The 27,256-nt window shown below is 40.2% G+C and overlaps 2 protein-coding genes across 2 annotated transcripts in view; both read right to left on the bottom strand.

The window, feature by feature from the left end:
- The window catches only part of DPYS (dihydropyrimidinase), a 39,046-nt gene extending 20,635 nt beyond the window's left edge, over positions 1-18,411 (bottom strand). Inside the window, exons 1-5 of the mRNA XM_034422173.3 lie at positions 18,081-18,411; positions 10,961-11,119; positions 7,816-7,995; positions 5,587-5,776; positions 206-362 (exon numbers count right to left, since the gene is read on the bottom strand). Coding sequence (XP_034278064.2) covers positions 206-362; positions 5,587-5,776; positions 7,816-7,995; positions 10,961-11,119; positions 18,081-18,326 — 932 coding nt within the window. The 5' untranslated portion in view covers positions 18,327-18,411. The remainder of the gene's footprint in view (positions 1-205; positions 363-5,586; positions 5,777-7,815; positions 7,996-10,960; positions 11,120-18,080) is intronic.
- A 4,810-nt stretch (positions 18,412-23,221) lies between these two features.
- LRP12 (LDL receptor related protein 12) overlaps positions 23,222-27,256 on the bottom strand; it is a 35,341-nt gene continuing 31,306 nt past the window's right edge. The window contains exon 7 of the mRNA XM_034422174.3: positions 23,222-26,193. Within this exon, the coding sequence (XP_034278065.1) occupies positions 25,333-26,193 (861 nt within the window). The 3' untranslated portion in view covers positions 23,222-25,332. The remainder of the gene's footprint in view (positions 26,194-27,256) is intronic.

Below are 27,256 nucleotides of genomic sequence, written 5' to 3' on the forward strand. Positions count from 1 at the left end.
CTGTAAATGACAAATATACATATATCAGAACCTTAATTATTTCTCCCAGAAGGAATATTAGAACTCCTCTCCATATTATTTTACATTTTCCCTTCAAAATGCATTGAAACACATTACCCTATTTTGCATTTTTGTTTATGCTGGCTTTAACAGCCACTTAGGATCCTTCTATTAAAGGGCTCTTGTGAATGATGAACCTCCTTACTTTGCTAGAAGATTCATGAGGAAGTCTGGAGTGGAAGGATCAGGCCTCAATGGAGGAGCCATGACGTGAGCTGCTGCATGTGGCCAGTCCTTATGCCAATAGTGAGTGCCATCTGTACCAAGGCTTGCAGCTATAGGCTCGCCATACACAACTTTGCCTAGGGAGAGAAGAATGAGGCAAATTAATGGTAAGAAGAACAAAGCTAGTAATACTAACTTGCAATTCCACATCAAAGGATTGGATCAGGTATAATATAGTCAATGCATGTAACCTAAGTGTAACCATCCCAATTAGTGGATGAGCAGATGTCTGGGGTGGGGGGGAGAGAAACTAATGATGGAGTGGGCAAGTTTTGGGGAACATGTGTACACTCCCTCCCCAGCTTTTCTGTGGTCACTGAAGCTTGCTACAGAAACTATTATTTATTGTAAATCATGTCAATAATTGTAGGCACAGACTGATCTTTCAAGTATGGTAGACATAACATCAAAATGTTGGAATCAGTCCATGTAGAAAAAAATGAGGCAAATTTTTGATGATGAAGGTTTAGAAAAGATGATGGGAAGTTAATATTACATTGTGGTTCAGATAATTTAAAAGAAGGATTGATGCCTCTCCTCTTACGCAAAATAATGAAGAAAAATGACCAGATAGAACAACATTTAGTAGCAAAGTGCCAAGGAATATGATAGACTTTGGCATACTTCTTATTGATCTCTCTCTCACATACATTTCTCTGAAGGAAACCCTAATTCCACTTATATTAAAATTGCCAAGGTTGAGAAACAATACTCTAGGGGTGTCAAACTCAAAGCGCTTAGATCTGGCCAGTGGGGCCACCCTGGAAACAGTGAAGGAGCGGCCCGCGGTGCCTCTGCCAGTGAAAATGGAGCTTGGGAGGGCTGTACACAGCTCAGTTTGTGGCTGCGCTGACCTCCTGCAACCCTCTGCATGCAACCGTCTCAAGCTCCGTTTTCGCTGACAGAGGTGAAAACCACAGGCACCCCTGACACAAATGACATCGAGCTGGCCATGCCCACCCAGCCCCCCAAGGTCAAAAACAACCCTGATGTGGCCCTCAATCAGTAGTGGGTTTCAAAAAATTTTACTACTGGTTCTGTGGGTGTGGCTTGGTGGGCGTGGCATGGCTTGGTCGGTGTGGCTTGGTGGGCATAGCAGGGGAAGGATACTGTAAAATCTCTATTCCCATCCCATTCTAGGGGGAGGATACTGCAAAATCCCCATTCCCTCCCCAATCCAGGGGAAGGTTACTGCAAAATCCCCATTTCCTGATGAACAGCTGGGACTTGGGAGACCGAGAATAGATGGAGGCGGGCCAGCCAGAATTTTTACTACCGGTTCTCCAAACTACTCAAAATTTCTGCTACCGGTTCTCCAGAACTGGTCAGAACCTGCTGAAACCCACCTCTGCCCTCAATGAAATCGAGTTTGACACCCCTGCTCTAGAGGAAAGGTAGCATTTCCTCTAGAGCATAATAATAATAATAATAATAATAATAATCATCATCATCATCATCATCATCATCATCATCATCTACTAATATAGAATCAGTAATTGGACTGCAACATCAACTGTTAATTAGAGGAACTACTACAATTTACCACTGATTAATTGTGATCATTCTCATCCTTCCTTGTCTCCTGAATGATCTTTATACTAATAATCACACATTTTAAAAAATCTATATTTTTGTTCTAAGTGTTTTTAAGGCTACTGGTTACAACTATGCAATAAGAGATAACATTACATGTTCGTGTGCAGCCGCCCACCATCTGCAGAATCTTTAAATCAATATTGTTGAGATATCTCTGCCCATCTATTTTTGACAGAGAGATCAAACAAACAAAATAACCATTGAGGATATAAAGGCAAAAGCTTTGGGGCCAGCTGAAGATGCTGCTGCTTTATATAGGTTTAGAGGGAAATGCTAAGAATGTTCACTCAATAGCTGATACTCATTTAAAAACTTCGCAAACTGTATTTCGTATTATTTATCTCAGGACTGCTTACTATGCAAATTGAAGTGAAACAAAACCATAACATTTATCATAAAAAATAAAACCACAAAAAGAATTTAAATTCAAATTAAAACAGCCCTTTGAAAACTTGATATTTGAATCCCAGGCTATTGAAGGCTAAGAAAATTGAAGACAATCCATCCAGGACAGATTTTGCAAAATTGACAGCATAGTTTCCCAAAGAGCCAACTCAGTAAAAATTTGACTGCTATATTTTGAACTGTGATTGTAGTTACATATTTGAACTATAATTGTCATCAAAAACACCTCTAGATCTATGTACAATAGATTACGGTGTACAGATTACTGTACTACCATACTGAGGTTACATAGAGAATTAGTTGGCAGCAAAAAAACACAGAAAGCTAACCTTTTGATGTGATTTTTTTTTGCCAGATGTTGTACAGGAAAAAAAATAGAACCAGTTTGATCTGGAACTTAAGGCACAAGGCAGGGAACTGCGAGATTGTGAATTCTAGTCCCACCTTTGGCATGAAGGCCAACTGGGCCAGTCATTCTCTCTCAGCCCACAGCTTTAGGCTTGGAAGAAAAGCCAGTTGGCCAATTCCTGTTGCAACTAATAGATCAATACTTCGTTGACTCAAAAAAAGTGGATGCTAGGAAGAAAAAAGGTGAGATGTCATAGAACTTGAAAACCTGAATGCAAGGTTTTATAATTCTTGCCATCTGCAGCTTTTATCCTAAAACAGAGATTCCTCCTATTGTTTCCCATTAGATGGCTAGTTCAGCCGTTCCCAAATGGTGATAACTGGCAGGGCTACTGCAAATGATTTGAGATGGGTAGGCGATAAGAACAGCATCCAGTGAGCTTCCTATATATCATACTTATAGATAGTAAGGAAAGTGATATGGATGGAGATGTGCAGAATCATTACCTGCACAAAAGAGGCTGAAACATATTTAAAATCCAGAACAGTGAGATAATATTCAGAAGCAATCAATGCAGAGGCTTCCTTAATTCCCTGAACTGTTAGATAGAAGAAGAAGAATAACACAATATAGGAGCTGTGGTGGTGCAGTGATTATAATGCAGTATTATTGCAGGCTAACTCTGTCTATTGCCAGGAGTTCAATCCTGACTGACTCAAGATTGCCTTCCATCCTTCTGAGGTCAGTAAAATGAGGACCCAGATTGTTAGGTGCAATACAGGGGTGGGTTCTACTTAACTTTACGACCGGTTCGCATCGTGCCTGCACGTGCGCGCTCTTCTGTGCATGCGCAGATCTACTTTGATGACATGCAGGTCAGTGGGCGGAGCCTCCCACCAGTTTTACTACCAGTTCTTGCAAACTGGTCTGAACCGGGGGCAACCCACCACTGGCGCAAGATGCTGACTCTGTAAACCACTGTGCTCTAAAGCACTGTGAAGCGGTATATACGTCTAAATGCTATTGCTATAATCAGACTAGCAAGATTCTGTTATTATAGCCAATAAACATAGTTTTAGCCTTCCCGTGCAGTTGATTTCCTGCTTGGCTCATCTAGTGGAGCTGCCAATGCCTGAGGTTATCTGAATCCCAATGTAATTTTTCCTAGAAACTGCAGTAGTGAATGTACTGCACTGAATACAATATGTTTGAGAGTGGCCATAATAAATGCTTAGAAATAGCTGCAGTTTATTGCTTCTTAATGTACAAGTCTGACTCCTCTCAGCCAAATGTGTTTATGTGGTGTCTGCAAAAACATGTGATGATGATTAATGATTCACATTAAGGAGAAGGTTGGGAACCATTGGCTTAATTGATTAACAGCCCTATCATGTTGACTCCAAAATAAATGAAGTAGAGCAATGACATAATCCCAGACAATAATTTATACAAATGTGATTTGTATGATCAGATGAATGTTAAGAGATGTACATTAAATATATTCCACCTGGCCAGAACGCATATATAGCTCAATAGGGGTGATGAACAATACCATTAAACCTGTCTGGTCCCAGCTCAAAAAAGTTATTCAATAGCAGACATGGTTAAGAGTTGTCTAGTGTGGTCAGACTTAGTCATCTGGAAATCATTCTGGGAAAAGGCAATAGCAAATCTTCTTTATGGTTAAGATATGGAAATGTTTATGTGGTCACCACATTATTCACTCTGATTATTTCCAGTTGTTAGATCATCTCCCTGCAAGGACACTATCTGAGGAAACAGGATCTATAATGTGTAAAAATTATATAAAATACTGAATTTAGAAAAAAAAGAATTCATTTCTGCAGGTGAGTTCTGTATTACAATGCTTTTCAACCTTGGCAAATTAAAGATGTGCGGATTTCACCTGTCAACTCAATACTATGAGTTGAAGTCCACACATCTTAAATTTGTCAAGGTAGAGAATGTATATATGTACATGATGAAGCACAAACACTCTAATCCTTACAGTTTGGAAGCTTCTGGATAGCCTTGGGAAATTTTGTTCTGACCTACATATTTTAGCTGATTATACAGTTTATTACACTTGATTCTGAAAACACCTCATTTTCCCACAAAAGATAGCGATTCCAACTGCAAAATAAATTCATTGCGTTGTCAACAGTGACATCTTGTGGACATCTTGGGGACAATGAAACCAGCCTAATAATAACGGGAAAAGGGACTCAGCTCAGCCTTATATTTAGGTTAATTAAATATTGATTAGTTACAGGGAAAAGAACTGAAGCCTAGACTGCAGAAGAAAGTAGAAATGTTCTTTAAACCCAGAGACAGACTCCATTTAGCTGAAGGATTAATCACAGAGAGCTTTGCAGTTTCATCCATAAGAAAATGCAATGTTTCATAGTCATATCTTCATGTAACCTGGACTCCAAATCTTGTCAAGCTTTTAATACAAGAACTTGAGCTCCTGAATATAAATCTAAGACATGTCTGAGAGCATATTCTGTAAACTCAGACAAAATGGCTGCCAGTGAGGGATAAAATGAGGATAAAATGGTGAGGTGGTTCTTTGTGAGAGTTTCTAGCCCTACAGGATGCATCCTCTTCTAGCGTTTACTTTCTACATTCCCCATCCCACTGGTACATTTACAGAAAAAAAATCCAAATACAAGAACTTCTAATTTTCATTTCATAAGAATATCTGCAGGTCTTATGTGGAAGCTGAGGACATTTTTCTAAATTAAGGTAAATAGTTGGGATCGCTTTGCAACTTGTCCATTTCTTTTTGTTTAATTAAAGACACTGTAAGGAGTGGGGGCAGGATGGAGGAATTAAAACTTGATAGGGCAATCAGCTAAACAACCTCCAATGGAGATGATTGTAGAATCATACTGGAACCCCAGGTCTAACCAAATAAGAATATTCAAGCATGTTTAGCAAGTACCTACCTTGCCTGCGGGCATCTGCCACTATCTTGGCTGCAGACTTACTCATCACGTGTACAACATAGAGAGGGCAATTTACTGAGTTTGCAATGGTAATAGCTCTCAACGTGGCTTCTGCTTCCACTTCTTCTGGTCGGGCCATTTCATGTCCCTCTGGACCAGTTATTCCCAAAGCCAGCATCTTCTTTTCACCCTGTAGGCCAACCATGGTGAATACATGCCAGCGTTACTAACAGCAAAACTAAGAAATGAGATTCGGTCAACAAATCGCTGTAAAAATTACAGTCCCATTCATTTGCTTGCCATGGAACAGGAAGTTTTGGTCCAACAACCAAACTGATTATATCATGATACTTAGAACCCAGCAAACCAATTGCATTATATTGGACTCCTGATGTGAGAAACTACGTAGGGCCAAGCTACATGTTACATGAACAAGTGCAGAATTTTTCAGGCAAGGAAAAGTCGAAATGAACTTTTGCTAGTGTTGTTTGCAGGGATTGAATGTGTGTCAAATGAGTAGGTGTACCAAAGCATTGTTGCGCTATTGTGATGCAAACCCTACCCTTTTTGTATGGGCTGTCACACACAAACACATACACACACATATCCCAAAAGGGCAGAGCTTGCAGCTTGCTTCCATTATTTTGACAATATAGCTTTAGGTATATGATCCCCGCTGCATTCTCAACATTAATTTAAAATTTTCTGCCTTCCACTGAAGAAGAATTTTCTTTTAGTTCAATGAGAACATACAGGCTGGGAGAGATCACCTATGATCTCTCATAGATGAATATCACAGATGATATTCAGCATCCTAGTATAGAATAAAGATTATTTCTACCAGTTATTTATGGAGAACAAATTATGTGATTAGCTTTTGGTTTGATTTGGTTTGGTTCTTTCTGGATGTAAGTAAAGAAGGGAAGGTCAATTATTGATATAAAAGGAAATAACTACACACTATAAAAATTCAATGACTTTAATGGGTACACACTTATTTCCTTTAAGGAATCAAGGAATAAAGTCATTATTCAATGGCTTTAACTAGCGGATCCCTTAAAGAAGTGGCATCTTTCTTTTTAAGGCTACGATGGACAACTGGAAAAAGAGAGACTGCTTTAATGGCTGATAGAGATGAAGTGCCTTTCTTAGGCTCCTAAATTCTTCCTCCAAATCATTTGCAAAGCATGAATATAATGGATGTATTTGTAACTGTTGAATGCTTAGTTTACATGCACATACATACATGTGTGACAGGTGCATGTAATGTAATTAGGGTGATTAAGGAGGATTTGTGTGTGTGTGAGTGAGTGTGTATTTCGCTCTTCTCCTTGGTTTCCTGTATTTTGGTCAAATCTGATGTAATACATTGTCAGGAAATTCTACCCATTGGATTTTTTTTATTGCTACATTTAGGCATCCAGAATGATGGAAGTTGTATAATAGAATATTGTAGGCCTGGCTCCATCAATAAAACAAGCTTGGAAATACACCTGAGAAATTCAAAAGAGATCTTGAGACATCCTGACTGTAAGTTGGAACAACAGAAGTTCTTTGCAGTAGAAGTCTTGAGAGGTTGCAAGGCAAACTGAGGCCATTGATATGTATAGGCCCCCTGATTGAATAAAACAAAGTGCAGATAGAAACTGGATTGCTTTTTTCAAGCAGACATAAATGCCCCAAAGGGAATAAGAAAGAACTTGGAAACACTGAAGTGGATCTAATGTGTCAGGTTTCTTTGCCCTTCCATCTCTTACTTCTAATAATATACATGTATGAGAGCCTACTTTTAGGGCGATGGAAATCTTGGATGCTCTGCTTTGATGGATGCCCCATCTCCAAGATCAAAATGATCAGAATGTATCTTTTCTGATTGCCTCGGTTGTCACTGGGCAAGACTGTGAGATCAATGCCTTATCAAACAACTTGTGGAGCTTCAATCAAGTAGTTGGAGACATCATCTCGACTTTTTAACACACACAATTCCCCCAGATGGTCCTGTGGTGTCCTAGGTGTTTTCTGAGCATGGCTGTTTTCTTGCAGACATTTCATTACCAAACCAGGTAACATCATCAATGTATTTTACCAATGTGCATTACCAAACTGCCTACAAGAAAACAACCAAGCTCAGAGAGCACCAAGAACCCCACAATTCAACCCTGTATATCATATATACTATATATTATAATTGCAGGCGACTGAAGAGATCATCTTAAACATGGGAATTACCTCTGCAATCAAATCCCCATTCTCCGCATGGACTTGAGCAATTGCACCAATTTGTTTACAGTGACTGAAGATGGTGTGTAATTCTAGATCTCCAATCATATAGACATCTTTATATGCCATAAACATCTTAAATGAATTGATACCCTTTTCCTTGGTAAGAAGTTTCATTTCCTCTTTGACCTGATAAAAAAGTAAGAAAAATATTGTCACAAAACTAAATTTGTTCTATGCATAGTGCTGAAACTTTTTCTATGTTGATTTGTTGATATGTTGATTTTTTAAAAAAATCAACATATCTAGCTATGATCATTCCTGTTTCATCGTTACGCCCATAATCATTCTGGTAACAATTTTTCATTTAAAAATTATCTAGTATACTATAGTTGTAACTCTCCTTAATAAGGTAGAGAAAAGAAAGACTGCTCCACTGATTGTAGAAGGAGTTCCAAGAGTTATTAAAACTGTAATTACTGAGAAATTCAGTTTTAATTATAGGGGAAAAAAACTCACATGGGACATGTCATTCTTCCTGAATCAACCAATTATTAGTATCTTACATTGAATTAATCACCAGAAGGTATGTTGAAGGCTATAAGCTAAGATGGCTTTTAGGGGGATTAGACAAATTTAAGAGGAATAGATATATTTATTGAAACATTTCCTAAAACATTTGTATGATTAAGCACTGCCCTTTAGTGGGATTAATTATTTTTACAGTTGAAATCCCTTACATTTCTTGGAAATTTATCTGGGGTTATCCATGTGAAAATCAGTAAATGGGTGTTCCATAATGAGGTTTTTAAGAAAAGAATAGTATAGGGCAGTGATAGCTAACCTTTTCCGGACCGAGTGCCCAAAGCGTGCACCTGAATCCCCAAAATACAATGTGCATGTGGACCCCGCGCATGCACCCCACTCCCCGCAGGCGCACACGTGGTCCCTCACATGCACCCCGCCCCCCCATGAATCCTGCGTGGGCCCCACATGCGCTTCACCCCATGCGCCAAGCCCCCCGTGCATGTGCAGGCACCCCCACATGTGCGCCCCACCCCGGGTCCTGCATGTGCCCCTCCCACATGTGCCCCACCCCCGAGCATGCATGCACCCCTCCCATGTGCACCCTACGCATATGCGGCAAAGACCCGAAGAACAGGTGGGAGGCATATGCCAAGGGTGCTTTTTTAGCAGGTTCTGACAGATTATGGAGAACTGGTAGCGGAAATTTTGAGTAGTTCGGAGAACTGGTAAATACCACCTTTGGCTGGCCCCAGAGTTGGGAATGGAGATTTTGCAATATCCTTCCCCTGCCACGCCCACCAAGCCATGCCCACAGAACTGGTAGAAAAAAATTTTGAATTCCACCACTGGCGCAGGTGCATGCATGGTGGAGCTGAGCTGGGGCAATGGCTTGTGTGCCCACAGAGAGGGCGCTACGTGCCACCTCTGTTACGTGTGCCATAGGTTCGCCGTCATGAGTACAGGGTCTTCTGCTTGAGCAGGGGGTTGGATTAGAAGACCTTCAAAGGACCCTTCAAACTTATTCTGTTAAGAGCATGCAGTTTTCATGAAAGACATGCTACACCAATTTGTAATCAACATTTCTGGGACAGATCATACCTTAATTTCCAACAACAATTATGGAAACGCATTTAACAATTTCCAAATGGATGAATTCCAGATGTTTTGGGATTGCAATATCCCATATGATCCAGGAAGGACTGCAATGATATTAAAGTGGGATATATGACCAGATGATCAAAGCCCTGTACTCCTTTATATGTTCTTGAGTTTCCAGGGACTGCTGGCTGAACAATCCCAGTAGATTTATGTATTTAAAAATTGCTGTTTATTTTCTAATCAACTCTTGGAGACTCCCAATTAAAAGTTAAAACAGCATATAAAACTATATTGAAACTATAAAACTAAAAACATTAAAAACAACAGAAACCTGGCGCCAAGTTCAACTTCTAATTTAGTTTTGTTATCCAATCTTATCCTGATGTGTGGGGGGGAAAGCCAAGTCTTCAAAGCTTTATGGAAAGCTAGGAGGGTCGAGGTCTGCCAAACCTCAGGGGCAGTGATGGGATTCAAATAATTTAACAACCGGTTCTCTGCCCTAATGACCAGCTGGGTAGGTGCGGCTTGGTGGTCATGTGACTGGGTGGGCGTGGCCAACTCAACATCACTCATGTCGATGGGTGCTTCGCCTTAGCTGTTATAATGTAATAAGGGTTAACCGTAGAGGCAGTTTCTGTAAGCAAGGTAATAAAGATTAGGCTAGAAACAACACCAGAATGTTTCCTTCCTGCCTTCCCTACAGGCTTAACCCTGTAAAGTGGAAAAAAACAAAAATGAGATTTCTTCCAACTGGTTCTCTGAACTGCTTAGAAAGTTAACAACCGGTTCTCCCAAATAGGTGCGGACTGGCTGAATCCCACCACTGCTCAGGGGGCAAAGTATTCCCAAGGGCAGGGGCTGTATTGGAAAAGGCCCACTTCCTAGCTGCCATGACATGGCAATATTTAGGGGCAGGGATTAGGATCATGCCTGCCCCATCTCACCTGGTAGATTTCCTTAGGGAAAGGTAGCCCTGAAGGTGATTTATGCATAAACCATCAAAAGAAAGCCAGATTAGGAAAGGCCACCGAGACGTCTTCGGACAGAGCTGGCTCTTCGGCTTTGAAATGGAATGAGCACCGCCCCCTAGAGTTGGGAATGACTAGCACATATGTGTGATTTATGTTAGTCTAAAGCCAGGGCTTTGTCTACATTATTAAACAATCCCAGGTTAGTACCCTGTGCAAATTAAAAACTCATTCTAGTTTTTGCAGCTCTTTGAACATTGCAATGTACTTTTCAGACCTCAAACTATCCTAGCTGGCTATGGAATTCTGGGAGTTGAAGTCCACATATCTTGCTACGGTTGAGAAACACAGCCCTACACACTCAATAAACTGCCCTCAGGCTGAGAGAGTTGCACCTCTATGCTCCAGTTCTCATATTCTTGAGTCAGGCCAATGATTCTTGATACTTGTGTCCAGGAAAATGGCAAGCCTTTTGCTTCTGTGCCACTGGTACCATCTATGCTGCAATGCTGGACTTCCTTAAAGAAGTGAATGTATGGCTGATGTTATGCCTACTATACCTGCTCACTGCACCATGTGACGATCATATGAAGCGCATAATCACAGCAGACTTTAGGATCAGCCACGCTTCTCCATTGGTTATAGGCTTCAATGAGGGAACAGCCTTTCCGAGCGATTGCAAAGTCTATTATCATAGTAGTACCTCCTGCAAGGGCAGCCTGAAAAGGAGAGGTTGCAAATAAATATTTATTTTCCCACTGAGCAATATATAATATTAGAATTACAACAATTTAGAACTATTCCAACATGAAAGGAACCAGTCTATAAACTATGGGGGAAAATGGATTAATGACACAAAGCTATAATATTATTCACACACACACACACACACCGTGTTCCCCCAAAAATAAACTCTCCCCAAAAATATTTAAATGCATGCGCAGCTGGTCCCTGCCATTTCCTCTGGTTAGGTTTAGGGAGACAGAGTTGGAAATCAGGTAAGACGGCAAGAGGAGCCCCGTCTTGCTCCACGTGCCCCAAAATAATAAGACCTCCCCGAAAATAAGACCAGCACTTATTTCAGGGTTAAAAAAAAATATATAAGACAGGGTCTTATTTTCGGGGAAACATGGTAAGTATACATATAAATTTATGTCTATATTAAGAATATAAGTTCCCTTTTTTATGACCCTGTAATCACTTCATTCAGGGTAAAATTGTGTGGTATACACAATTTATGAAGTGTGATGGAAAGATAAAAATCAGAATTTTTAACACAATATAAATTCCCATAGAACTAAAATCATTACACATAAATCATATTAACATTAAAATATGTAAATCTATTATACAGTACACTAGAGTATTAAAAAAGTTAAAATCATACATGCAGTCAATTAAAAAAACAACTAAAAAAACCTTTTAAAAGTCTGAAAGACATGTAGAAGTAATCCTTGACTTACAACAGTTCATTTAGTGACTGTTCAAAGTTACTTTAAAAATGGTTTTACAACCATTTTTCATACTTACGACCTTTGCAGCATCCCCATGATCATGTGATCAAAATTCAGATACTTGGCAACTGGTTCATACTTATGACCATTGCTGTGTCCTGAGGTCACATGATTCCCTTTTGCGACCTTTTGACAAGCAAAGTCAATGGGGAAGCCGGATTCACTTAACAACCGTGTTACCAACTTATCAAATGGAGTGATTCACTTAACAACTGTGGCAAGAAAGGTCGTAAAATGGGGCAAAACTCACTTAACAAATGTCTCACTTAACAACAGAAATGTTGGACACCATTGTGATTGTAAGTCAATGACTATCTGTAATAAGCCAACCTCCCTGCCTTGAGGGAATAATCAATTTTTCACCAATCTTCCTAAAATCTGGAAAGGGACCGGTCACACATCTGGGGGCCGCTACTAAAATTGTAAGACTTAAAAGTATTTAAGGGGGATAACGAAGCACCTTCAATTGTACTCTAATACCCCAACTAAGTGGTGGCTCAGTGGCTAAGATGCTGAGCTTGTCGATCGAAAGGTCGGCAGTTCAGAGGTTCGAATACCTAGTGCCATGTAATGGGGTGAGCTCCCGTTACTTGTCCCAGCTTCTGCCAATTTAGCAGTTCAAAAGCACATAAAAAATGCAAGTAGAAAAATAGGGAAAGGAAGGTGGGAAGGTAACAGCGTTCTGTGCCCCTTTGGCGTTTAGTCATCGTGGCCACATGACCATGGAGACGTCTTCGGACAGCGCTGGCTCTTTGGCTTTGAAACGGAGTTGAGCACCGCCCCCTAAAGTTGGGAACGACTAGCACATATGTGCGAGGGGAACATTTACCTTTACCTTTACCCCAACTGCCAAGAGTGCAGCTTTGAACATTAGAGTATTATGTGGGGTCTTGAGATACAGGTAGCCCTTGAATTACAACTATTTGTTTAACGACTGTTTGAAGTTGGAATGAAATTGAAAAAATAATGACCACTTGTCCTCACACTTACGACAGTTGCAACATCCTGGGCTCAGGTGATTGCCATTTGTGACCTTTCTAGAAGCGAAGTCCATGGGGGGGCGGGGGGGACAGACACACATGCTGGATTCATTTAATAACTTCATGATTCACTTAACAGCTGCAGTGATTTGGGGGCAACTCATTTAACAACCGCCTGGCTTAGCAATGGAAATTCTGCTCACAATTGTGTTCTTATGTCAAGGGCTACCTGTATACCTATCACAATCTAAAGCCATTGCATTCTGGACCATGCTTTTATATGAATATACAGGTACATGTACATATAAAGGAGAATATTTGTAGCTCAGGGTTGACATGAGGGGTCCTTGGTGCTCCCTGAGCTTGCTTGTTTTCTTTACCCAAAATAGGTAACATCATCAGTACTAGTTAGGGCAGGAGTGTCAAACACAAGGCCCATGGGCCGGGTCCAGTCTGCGGGGTGCTTAGATCTGGCCCACGGGACCACCCTAGAAACAGTGAAGGACTGGTCCACGATGCCAGCAAAAACGGAGCTCTCTTTTCACTGGCAGAGGGTTGCAGGAGGCCGTCACAGCCAAAAGTGGAGCTCAGGAGCCCATTTTCGCTGGCTGAGCTCTCGGACAACCACAGATGTCCCCGACAAGAGTGACATCGACCTGGCCATGAGCACTCTGGCCACGCCCTCTACCCCAAGATCAAACACAACCCTGATGCGTCCCTCAATGAAATTGAGTTTTACACCCTTGAGTTAGGGTAATGAAACGCCTGCAAGAGAACAAGCAAATTCAGAGAGCACAAAGGACCCCTCATATATGTACATGTTCAAGACTACAGGTAGCCCAAAATTTATGTTGCTAAGCGAGACATTTGTTCAGTGAGTTTTGCCCCATTTTATGACCTGTCTTGCCATAATTGTTAAATGACTCATTGCCATTGATAAGGTTGTTGTCCAATTGTTAAGTGAATCTGGCTTCTGTTGTGACCCAGGCCCAAGTAGGTAGTAATCGACGCAAACAGTTCCATAACAAACAGACTTTATTAGAACAGCTGAGAATGAGTTAATTCTTAGTAGTCCAAACTAAATTAAAACAAACTCTTCATAACACAAATTCTTCAGTCTAACTACCAACCCTGGTATAATTAGGCAAACTTCCAAAGGCTTCTCTTGGCAAAAGTTCAAAAGCAGAAGACGCCGACAAGAGATAAGTGCAGCAAGACTATCAACGTTGTTTTCCGACAAAGAGCCCAAGAGCCGTTGCTGGTCTTTTAAGCCTTATGGGAAGGGCCAATCATCTCTTGGCCCTACTCTCGAGTCGTCCTTTTTCCTCTGCCTCTCTACTGTCAGCCTCTGGAGGCTCCGGAGTCTGCACCTCACTCCCCGATGGCCCTGGCCCCATCTCTGCCTCTGCCTCATCCGGGCCTTCCCCAGCCTCCAGGACTGGCCCATGTTCTTCCTCAACTTCATCGCTGTCCGACTCCGCTGCCAGCTCCGCAGGCTGCTGGCGAACCACAACAGCTTCCTCACTGATTTTGCTTGTCAGAAGTTTGCAAAAGGTGATCACATGACCTTGGCACACAGCAGCCGTCATAAATATGATCCAGTTGCCAAGCATTGAAATTTTGACTATGGGGACGCTGCCAAAGTTCATAACCGTGAAAAGCGGCCATAGCTTTTTTCACTTTTTTCAGTGGCATTGTAGCTTTGAACGGTCGCTAATGAACTGTTGTATGTGGAGGGCTACCTGTATGGGCAGCCTCAAAGGCTTTGCTGGGAGTTTCTGCATCATTTATGTGTTACTGAGCCTCACCAGCTCACCAGGCCAGATGGTCTGCAGATAAGGAAGAAGGGAACCAGAAGCACCTAAGGCACACAATTAGTGGGAACTATCTCCCGAGTGACTGCTGAGCTGGAAGAATAAATCTGTATCTCAGCAGAACAATAACAGAAGTGGAAATGATGACTTTGAAATATGGCAGTTGCGACCTAGAAGAAGAAAGCAAAGCCCCTCAGGGTTTCATGTGAAATACCTTTAGCTCGTCTCAGGGAAATATATCAGTTGAAGAACCAGAGAAAGGAAGGTAGATTTCAAGTAGACCTTAACATTAATATGGGCAGGGAGGACTCAAGAACATCAGGGTCTTAGAGAAGAAAGGCAATGGAGTGAATAAGATACCAAGGCAGACAAAGCTGGCAGTTCATGATTGCTGAATAAGGCACCCAGATCAGCAGTGGGTTTCACTTACCTTCGCTACCGGTTCGCTACTGGGAGCGCCTAAAATGTGACAAGAACTCATAGTCTCCTGGTCTCTGAATTAAAACTGCATTGTTTTTGAATATATTCTTAGGGAGTGATGAAGGCAAGCGGTAATGATTTATTTGGTATAGGAGTCTCAATCAATTAAAGTGTCAAATGATTGTTCCTCTTTACTAAATTAAAGATAAAACCTAATTATGAGATTTATCTCCCGACCATCCTAAGTACTGTGGGTGGCGATCATCCAACCATTAAACAGAATTTCAGGAGGCACAGTTTTGGAAGTTAAGTGTTAGAGGACAGAGTTGGGTTCCACATGACCTACTCTGCACTCCTAATTCAATTGTGGTCCCCAGGTGTCAGTGTAGATTAACCTCTCTTTGTCATTTTTTATAAGTGGAACAGAAGCTGTGTCAGCTCTGTCCTCTTCACCTTGAACAGCCAACTCTCCTGATTATGAAATTCCGACTTCCATTAACCCTAATCAATGGTCAACAATGATGGCAGCGATAGACTAACAGTTATCTGGAGAACTGAACATTCATTGCCCTTCTTACAGTGACTGGTATATTTTATGTTGTATGTTATGAATATATTACAAATATGATATTAGTTATGAATATAGAAGGTAACATGAACTTCTTATGAACTCCTATTATGCAACACGTTTAGCCTTTTCATGAATTCATTAGGAAACTCATATTGCTGGGATGTGTATACTACTGATAAGGAAAGATGGGTGTGTGTATGAATGTGTAATATTCTACTTGGTGATACCAAGTAGAACATTAGTGGGCTTAAGGAATGCAGTGGGTTAATTTTTCATGGAATCCTGGAACAAGAGTGACAATCTAAAGCTTCTGACATAGCTGGGGCAAAATCAGGTGTGAAATCCAGCAGATTTCTGACAAGTTCTGGAGAATCGGAAGCAGAAATTTTGAATAGTTCGGAGAACTGGCAAATACCACCTCTGGCTAGCCCCAGATTGGGGAGGGAATGAGGATTTTGCAGTATCCTTCCCCTGAAGTGGGGTGGGAATGGAAATTTTGCAGTATCCTTCCTCTGGAATGGGGTGGAAATGGAGATTTTGCAGTATTCTTTCCCTGCCACGCCCACCAAGCCACATCCACCAAGCCACACCACGCCCACAGAACTGGTAGTAAAAAAAAATGAATTTCACCACTGGGCAAGATGTACCATATACATGGATTCTGGGTAAACAAGTTGGGTATAAAGAGAAGACTGGAATGAACCCAGACTCCTGAAGTTCGAGACAACTTTTGTTTGAGTAGGGGATGCCCTGAGGCTGCTTCCCAGCCCACTAGAATACAACCTGATCACCTGTGTTGAGACTGTATGTAAATATTGTGTGAATGTGTAGCCTAGTTGGGCAACAATACTTAAAGCAACTTGAGTAGCCTGGCTGCGCATAGCTTATTGTAGTAAGATAACTTTGAAATTGGACAAGTACTGTATATGTACAAATATAAAGGAACTAATTAAGCTTAATTGCCCACTTGTCTTGCTTTTTGTCCGAATAACACAAGAATAAAAGAACTATTGGAAAACTTTATTTTGAGTGGCTTGAACTCAATTTTATGACAACATAAGCATTATTCCATTATTCACAGCCCTAGATTATTACCAGCATTGTGAGCAATATCCCTGAATTGGAGTTATACTTTTGAACTCAATTTGTTGGTTTGTATTAACTCATGCAGAATAGAAATTATATTTCATAATTTAGTTGTGGAAGAAAAAGCAACTTGATGGCAACATACACCAGCTATATTGAATACTTCTTTAGGTGGCCATAGATGCTGCCCAGTGCATGGAACAACTGAGTTTGGAGCATGAAAATGAAAAGAAATGTTTTTAGAAATATTGGGTATATATAGAATGAAAAGGGACTGTTTTGTTCTTGATACACATAAAACAGTTAATTGGGAAAGAAGGTGTTTTGCTTCTCTCGAAAAAGCACCTTTGGGACAACCATGACCTGGATGACTAAGAATCTCCAGATATCTTCTCTAGTGATCAATACTGGACATGACCCAAACCTTCTCAGCAGAATCTCACAAAGGGAGAGGCGTGGCTTCCAAGTGAGGTAACAGGGAGATATGAAATACCTTTAATGAAGACCCTCCTTTGAGAATCAGGTTTGATTCTCAGTGAATCAATGTAGACCTTTCCATGTAATTGTCTGGGTAACAATATGGAAGTGAGGGGTCCATGATTGTAAAGGAGACCTTCTTTACGATATAATATTCTTTACAACAATATTGAAAATATTCTTTACAATATTGTTGTAAAGAAGACCTGCTTTAAGAGAGTGTTGCCTTAGTTACTCCTATCTTCTTAAAGGGGATCTTTAAGAAAATGTCTTTGCAGTGTTTCACTAGCTGCACAATTTATCAATTGTTGGAGGAAGCTGGTGAGGGGTGAGGGGAAGGATCCTTGTTGGCAAGATCCTTGGTAGTACAGTGGTCTAAGGCACCCTGTTATTAAGCTGGTTATTAAGACCAGATGCCTGCAATTACTGCAGGTTCGAATCTCGCCAAGGCTCAAGGTTGACTCAGCCTTCCATCCTTTCTAAGGTAGGTAAATTGAGCACCCAGTTGTGGGGGCAATAAGCTGACTTTGTATAAATATACAAAAAGGATGAAGGCTATTGCTGAGCATATTGTAAGCTGCCCTGAGTCTCCGGAGAAGGGTGGCATATAAATCAAATTAAAAAAAAAAAAATCTCCAACTCAGAGAACAGAAGAGCTCCACTCACCCAACCCAACGGAGGAGGGAAAAACTGCTGGTGCCAATTTGCAGGAAGTGGGAGTGGGCACATTTGCACCAGCAGCTCTACCGTTCCTAAGGGGACCTCAAGGACTCCATGGTGGGCGGGAGGGAGAGAGAGGGTTGCCTCCGATGCGTTACCTTCGTTCCTTGATAGAAGTCGTCTTTTGTGCGCGTCCCCATGAAGGGGAATTCCATGTGCGTGTGCGGGTCGATCCCGCCGGGAAGCACCAGCTTGTCCGTGGCATCCAACACCTGGACTCCGTCGGAAGGCGGCTGGAGATGCGGCCCCACCGCCCGCACGACCCCGTCCTCGATGTACACATCGGCCACTTGCGAGAAGTCCGCGTTCACCACTTTCCCACCGCGGATCAAGAGTTTCTGCATGATGGACGCTTCTGAGGGAGTTTCAGTCGCCGCGCGCGGAGCTCCTCGGAGCCGCGTTTTGAAGGGTCCCTCTCGACTCCGCCCCGACTCCCGGGGGGGATCCTCCCCGCCACCTCCCCTCCCTGGCGGCTTTTTTCTAAAGAAGAGACTCGGATTGGCCCCTGCGTCCTTGCCAAAGGCCACTTGGCGCTTTCTTGCGCCACAGGTGGGGGTGGCTCTGGAGGCGCCAACCGACCCTGGGTCATTAATTGATAGCCGTCCGGGGGAGGAAAGGTCTCATAACTATAAGGAACCCTCCCCACCCCCGTTCTATTATACCCGCCAATAATTACTTTGGAAGGAGAATACATAATTAGCATTATTGCCCAGTTTCTTACTGAATCTGGTAGCTTAAAGCATGGAGACATTTAGGTGTCCTAAATGGCACATTTAGGCTAGACAGTGTCTTTTTGTAAACGTAATTCTGTAAAAAAATTTTTTTTGTAAAATTACTTTTCCTACTTTGTCCTGGATTCTAATTCCATTAAAAAAAAAATGCTAGCCAGGCTTGCCAACTAGGTTGCAAAGGCCATTCTTATTGCCAACTAGTGGTGATCCAGATTTTTGCAGCCCAGATGAGGTAAATCCTAAATTTGGTATTACAGCTGTTGAGGTCAAACATTTTAAGGGAAAGAGGAGGGTGTTCTAGCCTATGAAATATCTTTAATGTAGACCCTCGGGGTTCATTCCTGGTGAATTGTAGACATTTCCATATAATTGTCTAGGTAACAGTATGGAAGGAAGGGGTCCTTGGTGCTCTCTGAACTTGCTTGTTTTCTTGCAGACATTTCATTAACCAAACATCAGCAGTGCTACAAGGAAATGGTGGGATTTGTTCCCAATTTATATTCCAGTGGCTTGCTGGTGGGAGCTACTGTTGGTGAGTCAGTGTTGGTGGGAGTGGTCTTGGAGTTACTTAGATGAGGCTGTTTACTCTTAGCTTGTTTGGCAGTTCCTTGATTAGGGTATTGTTTACTTCTTGATTGTTGGTCTGGTGTTAATGTTGGGGTTAATCTACGCAAGAAAACAGCCAAGCTCAGAGAGCATCAAGGACCCCACATTCCCACCCTGAGCTACAAATATTCTCCTTTTATCAATATGGAAGTGATTTAGCACTGCTTACTTCTGAGATGTTTTTTTCAGTTTTTCAAGCTTGTGTACTGCTTCACTGCTCCTCCAGGGCAATGTTTCTCAACATCTGGCAACTTTAAGATCGACTTCAACTCTCCAGCCAGCATTCTGGGAGTCAAGTCCACACATCAAAGTTACCAAGAAACACTGCCATGGAAGAACAACCAACTAACCTAGTCCTATTTTCCCATCTCACACATGGTTAATCTATACTGTATTACCAATATGCTGAGTCAATGTACTTTATCTCTTTCTCTTTTGGGTTTGTTTATTTTTCCGATAAGAAGTTGAAATTTAAATACTTTTAATGTTTGGTCTGCAAACATTCAGCGGCCTTGTGTCTATGGAGATTCTCAATCACCCATGTCAGTTATCTCAAAGGTGCTTTTTCAAAAGATTTTTCTTTGAGGAAGACAATGTTCCATTTCTTATCCAAGAAGCTTCATCAAACTTGTCACAACTGATGAAGCTTCTTGGATGAGAAACTAAACATCGTCGTCTTCTTTCTCAAAGAAAACAGCCCAGTTGCCTTTTGAAAAAAGCACATTTGAGATTCAGCTGCCTTGAACTCAAACACAATTTTCTCTTAGGTAATGACATATTTACAAAGTGATAAAGGGCCCATTTGGAAAATGAATCTATATTCTTGAGAAGTAACAGCAGAGGTGAGGAAAAAAGTCTATTCAGAAAATATCAAATTGCCATAATGCTGCCTCCTACCATTGCCTCTAGACTTCTCCTCCTGCAGTGATGCTCTCTATTGCCTCCTTCAACTTAAATTACTTAATGTAATTTTATAATATGTGTGGGCCACGACTATCCTTTGGTTATTTTACAATGGCCAAAATGTAAGCATTTTTAATTAATAAAGAGAATTAGAGGTAGTTCTTGACTTACGACCACAATTGGAACCAAAATTTCTTACTAAGCAAAGTGGTGGTTAAGTGAGTCGTGCCCAATTTTACGATATATTTTTTTTTAGTCATGTTTGTCGACCAAATCACCGTAGTTGTTAAATGAATCACATGGTGGTTAAACAAATGTGGCTTCCCTCATCGACTTTGCTTGTTCCAAGCAGGCTGGGAAATTTGCAAAAGGAAATCACATGACCCTCAGGACACTGCAACCATCCCAAATACATGCCAATTGTCAAACACCACAAATTTTGATCAAGACGGTCATAAATGTGAGAACTGGTTGTAAGTCACTTTTTTCAATGACCCTGTAACTTTGAATGGTCGCTAAATAAATAGTTGTAAATTTAGGACCTACATGGTGTCATTACAGAAATGGCCAACAATTTGAATTTGGTTTTCTATAGGTAATCACAACTTAATATCTACTAAATCAGGGGTCTCCAACCTTGGCAACTTGAAGCCTTCAATTCCCCAGCAACTGGCTGGGGAATTCTGGGAACTAAAGTCCACCAGGCTTAAAGTTGCCAAGGTTGGAGACCCCTGTACTAAACCATACCAACTTTTGCTGTATCAGCTCAGGATGGCCTATTATCTACTAGATAAAAATAGAGAAATCTCTAACCATTTTGCTGTGGTGGTAGGAAGGCCTATCTCTTCATATGTTTTTGGAAGGGTGGCTTTTCTTTGCCAACTGTAAACAAATTAAATACAACAGAAGGCATATAAATTGAATACATAAATAAATAATAAATTTTGTTTTTGTGCAACAAACGGGGTTGGAATCAGTTCAAAAATTCTCAGTTAACAGTACATTCCCCAAATGTTCAGTTTCTTACAGAAATATATATATATTACAAAATATAATATATATTACATAATATATTATCTGTAATAATGTGATAAAAGTATGGTAATCCATAATACATCTGTCTCTCTCTCCCTGGACTATAATTGCCATCAAAGCATTTATGATAAGTCAGCAGGTCTATTCTCTCTTTCTTCACATTGCTGGGCTATTAAGTTCATCCAAAAGTTTGCAGCGAGTTTGGCCAACCTTATCTTTGACTGAAAAGTACTTTGCTCTTTTGGAAAAAATTGTCAATTGCTTTGCAGGAAAATTTATTTCTATTCTTTCCTATTTCTTCAGTACACATAAATGATCTGCTTTTGACAAATCATGTTTCCCTTTTAATAACTATACATTATGCATAGAAAAATACTATTTTATAGTATTCATACTATTCTACGTAAGCATATTAATAATTTATTTCCTGCCTCTGTTTATAAGTAACTCAAGGTGAACATACCTAATACTCTTTCCTCCTCCTATTTTCCCCATAGCAACTGCCCTGTGAGATGGGCTGAGTTAAGAGAACGACTGGCCCAAGGTCACCCAACTAGTTTTCATGCTTAAGGTGGGACTAGAATATACGACTTCTTGCATGGTGTCTTAACCACTAGTACACTACACTCGTGTGTACTCTTATGGAGAAGTTTGCAGTTAAGCACATGAATAATGACTCTGATACCACAGCCCCTCTGAATATAGATGGTAGAAGTGGGTGAAGGGTCCATCCATAGAGATGTTCTCTCCTAAAGTGTCCCTCTGCTATAAGGCTATAAAAGAGTCAACATACAATTTCATACACATGTGCTGCATGATCAAGACAAGAACTGGTTCTTACCTAATTAGTTCTTCAAGTGATCATCTCATGCTCAAAGGTAATGCATTTATACAAAGGCCCATTTGAAACCTTACAGAATTATGTGGCAGGAGCCCTGTCCTCCAAGCAAACCATAAAATTATAGTCAGCTTCTGCTAAATGCTCAGTTTAAAGATAAACACAGCAGATTTGAAGAAGCTATGAAGTCCTGAGATTAAATGGGTTAGAATTATAGGTCAAGTGAACGCACAGATAAACATTCAAAGGCCCAGGAAATACAGTTCATTATCTCACTTCTTTGCTTAAGTGTAGAATGTTGTCTATACATGTTAGAGCTTGTTAAAGGAGACCCTCTAATACTGCTTTGGAAATTTTTAAATCACCTCTGTGAATAACACACACTGATATATAGTCCTAGCAAAATGATACCATAAAATTTAAATAAAAGGCAGGAATTTAATAAGACATCCAGGGAACAAAGCAATGTTTCCATTGGTGTTAAGGAGTTGGTAAAATACAGGAAATAGGTCATAATTCAGAGGGAAGGTAAAGTCCAACCTTGGAAGGAAGTAAATCTTTAGATTTAAGAACTTTGTAATGAGCAGAGTTCTCCAGCTCAACTAACCAAAGTTGGAACAAAAATTGCATTTCCATTGGGGAGGGGTTTGGGATGGCAGCCACAAACTCAAAGGATTTCAACATTAAAATAGAGCAAGAAAGAAGCTCCAGGCCAGAAGTGGTAGAGACACTGGAGAATAGAGAGGCATCCTAAATCTTTCATGAAATGTTTTATTAGCAAGTTAGAAAAAAAGAGCCTAACGACAGAAGAAAAAAGAGGCCTATAAGATATGTTTTCATACTTAAAGAAAGAGGCAAGTTAATGAAAGAGAAAAGCGGAAATGAGATGGATCTGATAAATCAGATTAATCTGAGTTCTTTACTGGTCTATTGAAGGATGGAGAGCCATTGGCTTACATCTTTCCCCAAAAAATTGGCTGGAAAATTATTTTTCCACATCTAGAATGTGATTGCATCTAAAGTTGCAATCTTATGCATGCCTACTTAGAATGAAGCTGCTTAAACAAACAAACAATAGGAAGGGACTTCCATGTATAGGATTATACTAAGTTAATTGTTTACAATCCAGGATAAAACAAACGTTTTATTCTTAGAAACAGAAGTCATAATCTATTCAAGCAATAATTTCATTATTTTCTTGAAATCACTGAAAATGAAATGTTTAATTCTAGGCATTCAACTTTTGCAATAGGTTTGTATCTTTCTAAATTATTTAAGACTAATTCTACCGGTACGTTTAAGAAAAACGGCCTGATATTTAGCTTCAAAGATTAAATATACTTAGCAGCCAATTTTGCAATTAGGAATCTTGAATTTGATCCCAGAACCCATTCTCCACCTCCAAATATGAAGCATATTGAGTACTCTATGTCAGGGTCCCCAACCCTCGGGCCACAGCCACTACCAGGTTGCGGTCTGTTTGGAACTGGGCCACGCAATACATGACAAGTTTTTTTAATGTGATATATCTTAAAACATGAGGGGTTTTTTGATAGCATAACAAGAATTCCACAAGTCTTTAAACATGCTTTAAAATGACATTCAGCAATGTATGTAAAATTTAATAAATAGGACACAATCATACACAAATACATTTTTCATAATAAATCATTAAACCTACTTAGACTGCCCAAATATAAATATAACAGCAATTCACAACCTTTATCTTCTCAAAAGATTCATTTCTTGGTATCATCAAGAAGTAACAACCACCAGCTGGCCATTAAACTGGAAACTGATATTTTTTTTCTATTGCTGATATATTTTGCACTAACAATGTGGGATGTAATAAAATAAAAATCTAGAACTTTTTGTTGCTTTAAAGCAAGAACTGATACTACATAAACTAGTTTTTAAATACAGTGAATAAATAGGAAGTTAGTAAAGCAAATTCAATTGTATCAACAAACCAAAGAAAGTTAGAACGCAAGAACAGAGCTATGGAAGTATATATTCATTGTTGCATTAGAGACTAATATTTAAAGTTATAGTGCATGTGCACTAATTCTTTAAAGACCTTAATATAGGTTTAGTGCAAATCCCTTTAGACTGAACAAATTTAAACTCTATTAGGGAAAGATCCATTGCAGTTTTCTAAAGTTATGTGTACCTATTTCATCTTCTTAAAAAACACATTATATACAAGAATCAAATGCATATTTATCTGCTTTAAGTATCTATCTACAAAGATAGATGAAAAATTTCTTTGAATTTTTACACCTTATTTGGTTGTACCATTCTAGACCAACGTATTGAAGTTAATGTTATAAAACCTACAAAACATTTTTTGCCATCAGTTTCTGCCATTTCAACATTTACAAGAAAAAGAAAAAACAAATACAGTGTAGTGTACTGAAAAACAAAATCCATCCTTTGGAGAAAAAAAAAAACTTGACAAGAGAACATTCAGTAATTTGACAATATAAATCACAAGAGGAAGAAAAATAAGAATCAGCAATAATTAGCATTTAGTATATTGTATTAAATTATATTGGCAATTTACACTGGATCTGATTTTAACATGAAATAAATATTACGTACAAAACAATCTGACAAATGGGAGTGAATGGTAGGCAGCCAAAAGTGTGGATGAGCAGCCGTGTTCCTACTGTAAATTACACAATGTTAAAACTATCTGAAACCAAAGACCACTTTCCTAGATAGCGCTATTCTTTCTTTCTTCCAGAAAGCATGAGTAAGGAACTGGTGATAGATGCATGCCTTTACAACACTGAAAATGCACACGTACAGGTATGCCAGAAACTTGCATGCTGCAAAATTCCACCAAGTTCACCCGTTGGTGACATGTTTTATAAATTACAGAGACAACTTACTCTCCATCAACTCCTTGCGCAGGCTTTAAGGAGTCTAGTAGAAAAAGCAGTACTAGGAAAAGCTCTCAAGAAAAGGACCCTTAAAGGGTAATAGTAACAACAGCAACAACAAAACAACCACCCTAGCAACAAACATACATTATGTATGTAGACCAGTAACAATCTTTCTTTGTTGCAACAAAAATTCATTCAGTCATGCACAATCAAATTTGGAAGTCACGTGAGTTGCCCTGGATTCTTTTTTGAAACAAAAGTCTATTTTTTTTCCCCTTAAGGATGAAGTACAAAAACCAATCACCATATTGCTCCAACTTGCAGACATTTCCACTCATTCAATTAATACTTAGCAGAGTAACAAAGCCTCATCATCGCTAGTTTCATTTTTCAACACAGCTTCTAAGCACGAGTCAGGTATCTGAGCAGTGTGTACAATTCCACAGTGCTCACAGGGGCCATCTCGATTGGAGGGCTGTACTCCATTAGGCGTTGCACTGTATGGCTGTCTAGGCCCTTGTCCTTGATCTGAAGTGAGATCGAGCAGAGGTTGTGAACAATCATTCACATCAAAGTCTGATGCTACATCAGAAACTGGAATTAGCATTTCAACATCGTCATCTTCATCTCTTCCTCCACCTACTCCATTATCAAGCTGTCTCAAAGGGCTTTGGTTCTGATTAACTGGACTTGATCTTCCTAAGGTGAAGCGTACCCAACGTAACCCTTGAGTCATTCGACTTAAAGCACTAGAAAACTGATGGCGTCCTGGACTAGAACTCGGAGGTTCCATGCTTGCTGGTTCTCTTCCACTGTCTGTACTACTGCTAGTATTCTGGGTTGAGGAAGTTCCACAGAAAACAGTTGCTTCCACAGCGGTTGCAGGAGGGACCTTTTGAGGCAATGTAGCAGCAACACCACCAACTGCACCTGTTGTGTCTCTTCGTTCAGTTTCTGTATCAGTATCATCAGATTCCACTGAAAAGAGACTTCGGTGTGAACTATTTCTTTCTGTTTCTCTGTTACTGTTCTGGCTGGTAAGATCATCTCCATCTGATGACACCAATGACATGGATGCAGAATGACGGGATCTTGCAAAATTAAAGATTCGGTTCCAAATATTGCTTGACCGGCCAGCAATTGGAAATCTAATAGATGTAAATCCAAGCTGAGATCTCACTGCCAGTCTCAAATTTTCTAAGACCGAGGCCTGAAAAACAAACATAGGTAAACCTAGTGCTATAAAAAAGGTAAACATGATGCAATATTGGTTTCATTTTATTTTTTCTGCAAGTCACTTTCCGCTAACATGGAACTAATAACTTACTGAATCTGAGCAGAAGAGAGATGAGGCAAGAAGCCTGCTTTTGCTAAAAATGTCATAAAAGTATAAAAATCATGCTTAAACTTGAACTTCTACTTCATCTAAGTATAGTCTTTCAAAAGTACATACCCCCTACTCATTACTAGGCAAACAGTCTAGAGTGGACTTCATGTTGCATTAATTTTAGTTTCATAAGCAGCATGAAACCCAATCCAGATTGTTTCCTGAATCGCTACATATCAGCAGTGAAATGCTACCAGTTCACACCGGTTCGGGCGAAACGGTAGTAATAGAAACTACCGGTTCATGTGAACCGGTAGTAAAAAAAAAGCTACTGGTTCCTCTGAACTGATATTTCCGATGGTCAGCTGTGCCGTGCGATTTAAGATTCCTAGAAAGCAGGAAATCTAAATCGCGCGGCACAGCTGTTCCCCCCTTTGTTGTTCTACTTACCTTCCCAAGCCTCAATTTTCTGCGTGAAGTGCACGTTTGGCATGTACTGTGCATGTGCGTGTTTGGCGTGCACTGTGCATGCAGCATGTATTTGGCACGCACTGTGCATGTGTGCACACTGTGCATTTGGCATGTACTGCGCATGTGCACATGCAGCGCACGCTTGGCGTGCATCGCGCATGCACGGGCAGCAAACCGATGGCAAACCGGGGAAAATTTCACCACTGCTACATATCATCTACTTGAAAAAACACAGGAAATGTATGAGTGAGGCATGGCTAAATAATAGAGTGGAACTCTTAGAGCCCCACTGTGGTTCTCAAAGGAAGCCTCCAAGATATAAAGTAGAACTCTTAAGAGCCTTGAGGCAGAACCACCAGTATTTCAAGGTACTTGGCAATTTTCAAAGTCACAGTACAGACCCACTAAAAATTGTGCTAGAAAGAGGAAAGAAGATACATGGATTTGTCCCAGGCTTAATTATAATTTCAGTTCT

This window comes from Pantherophis guttatus, chromosome 3 (assembly GCF_059756535.1).
Source record: "Pantherophis guttatus breed Tessera chromosome 3, ASM5975653v1, whole genome shotgun sequence".
NCBI classification, from domain to species: domain Eukaryota; kingdom Metazoa; phylum Chordata; class Lepidosauria; order Squamata; family Colubridae; genus Pantherophis; species Pantherophis guttatus.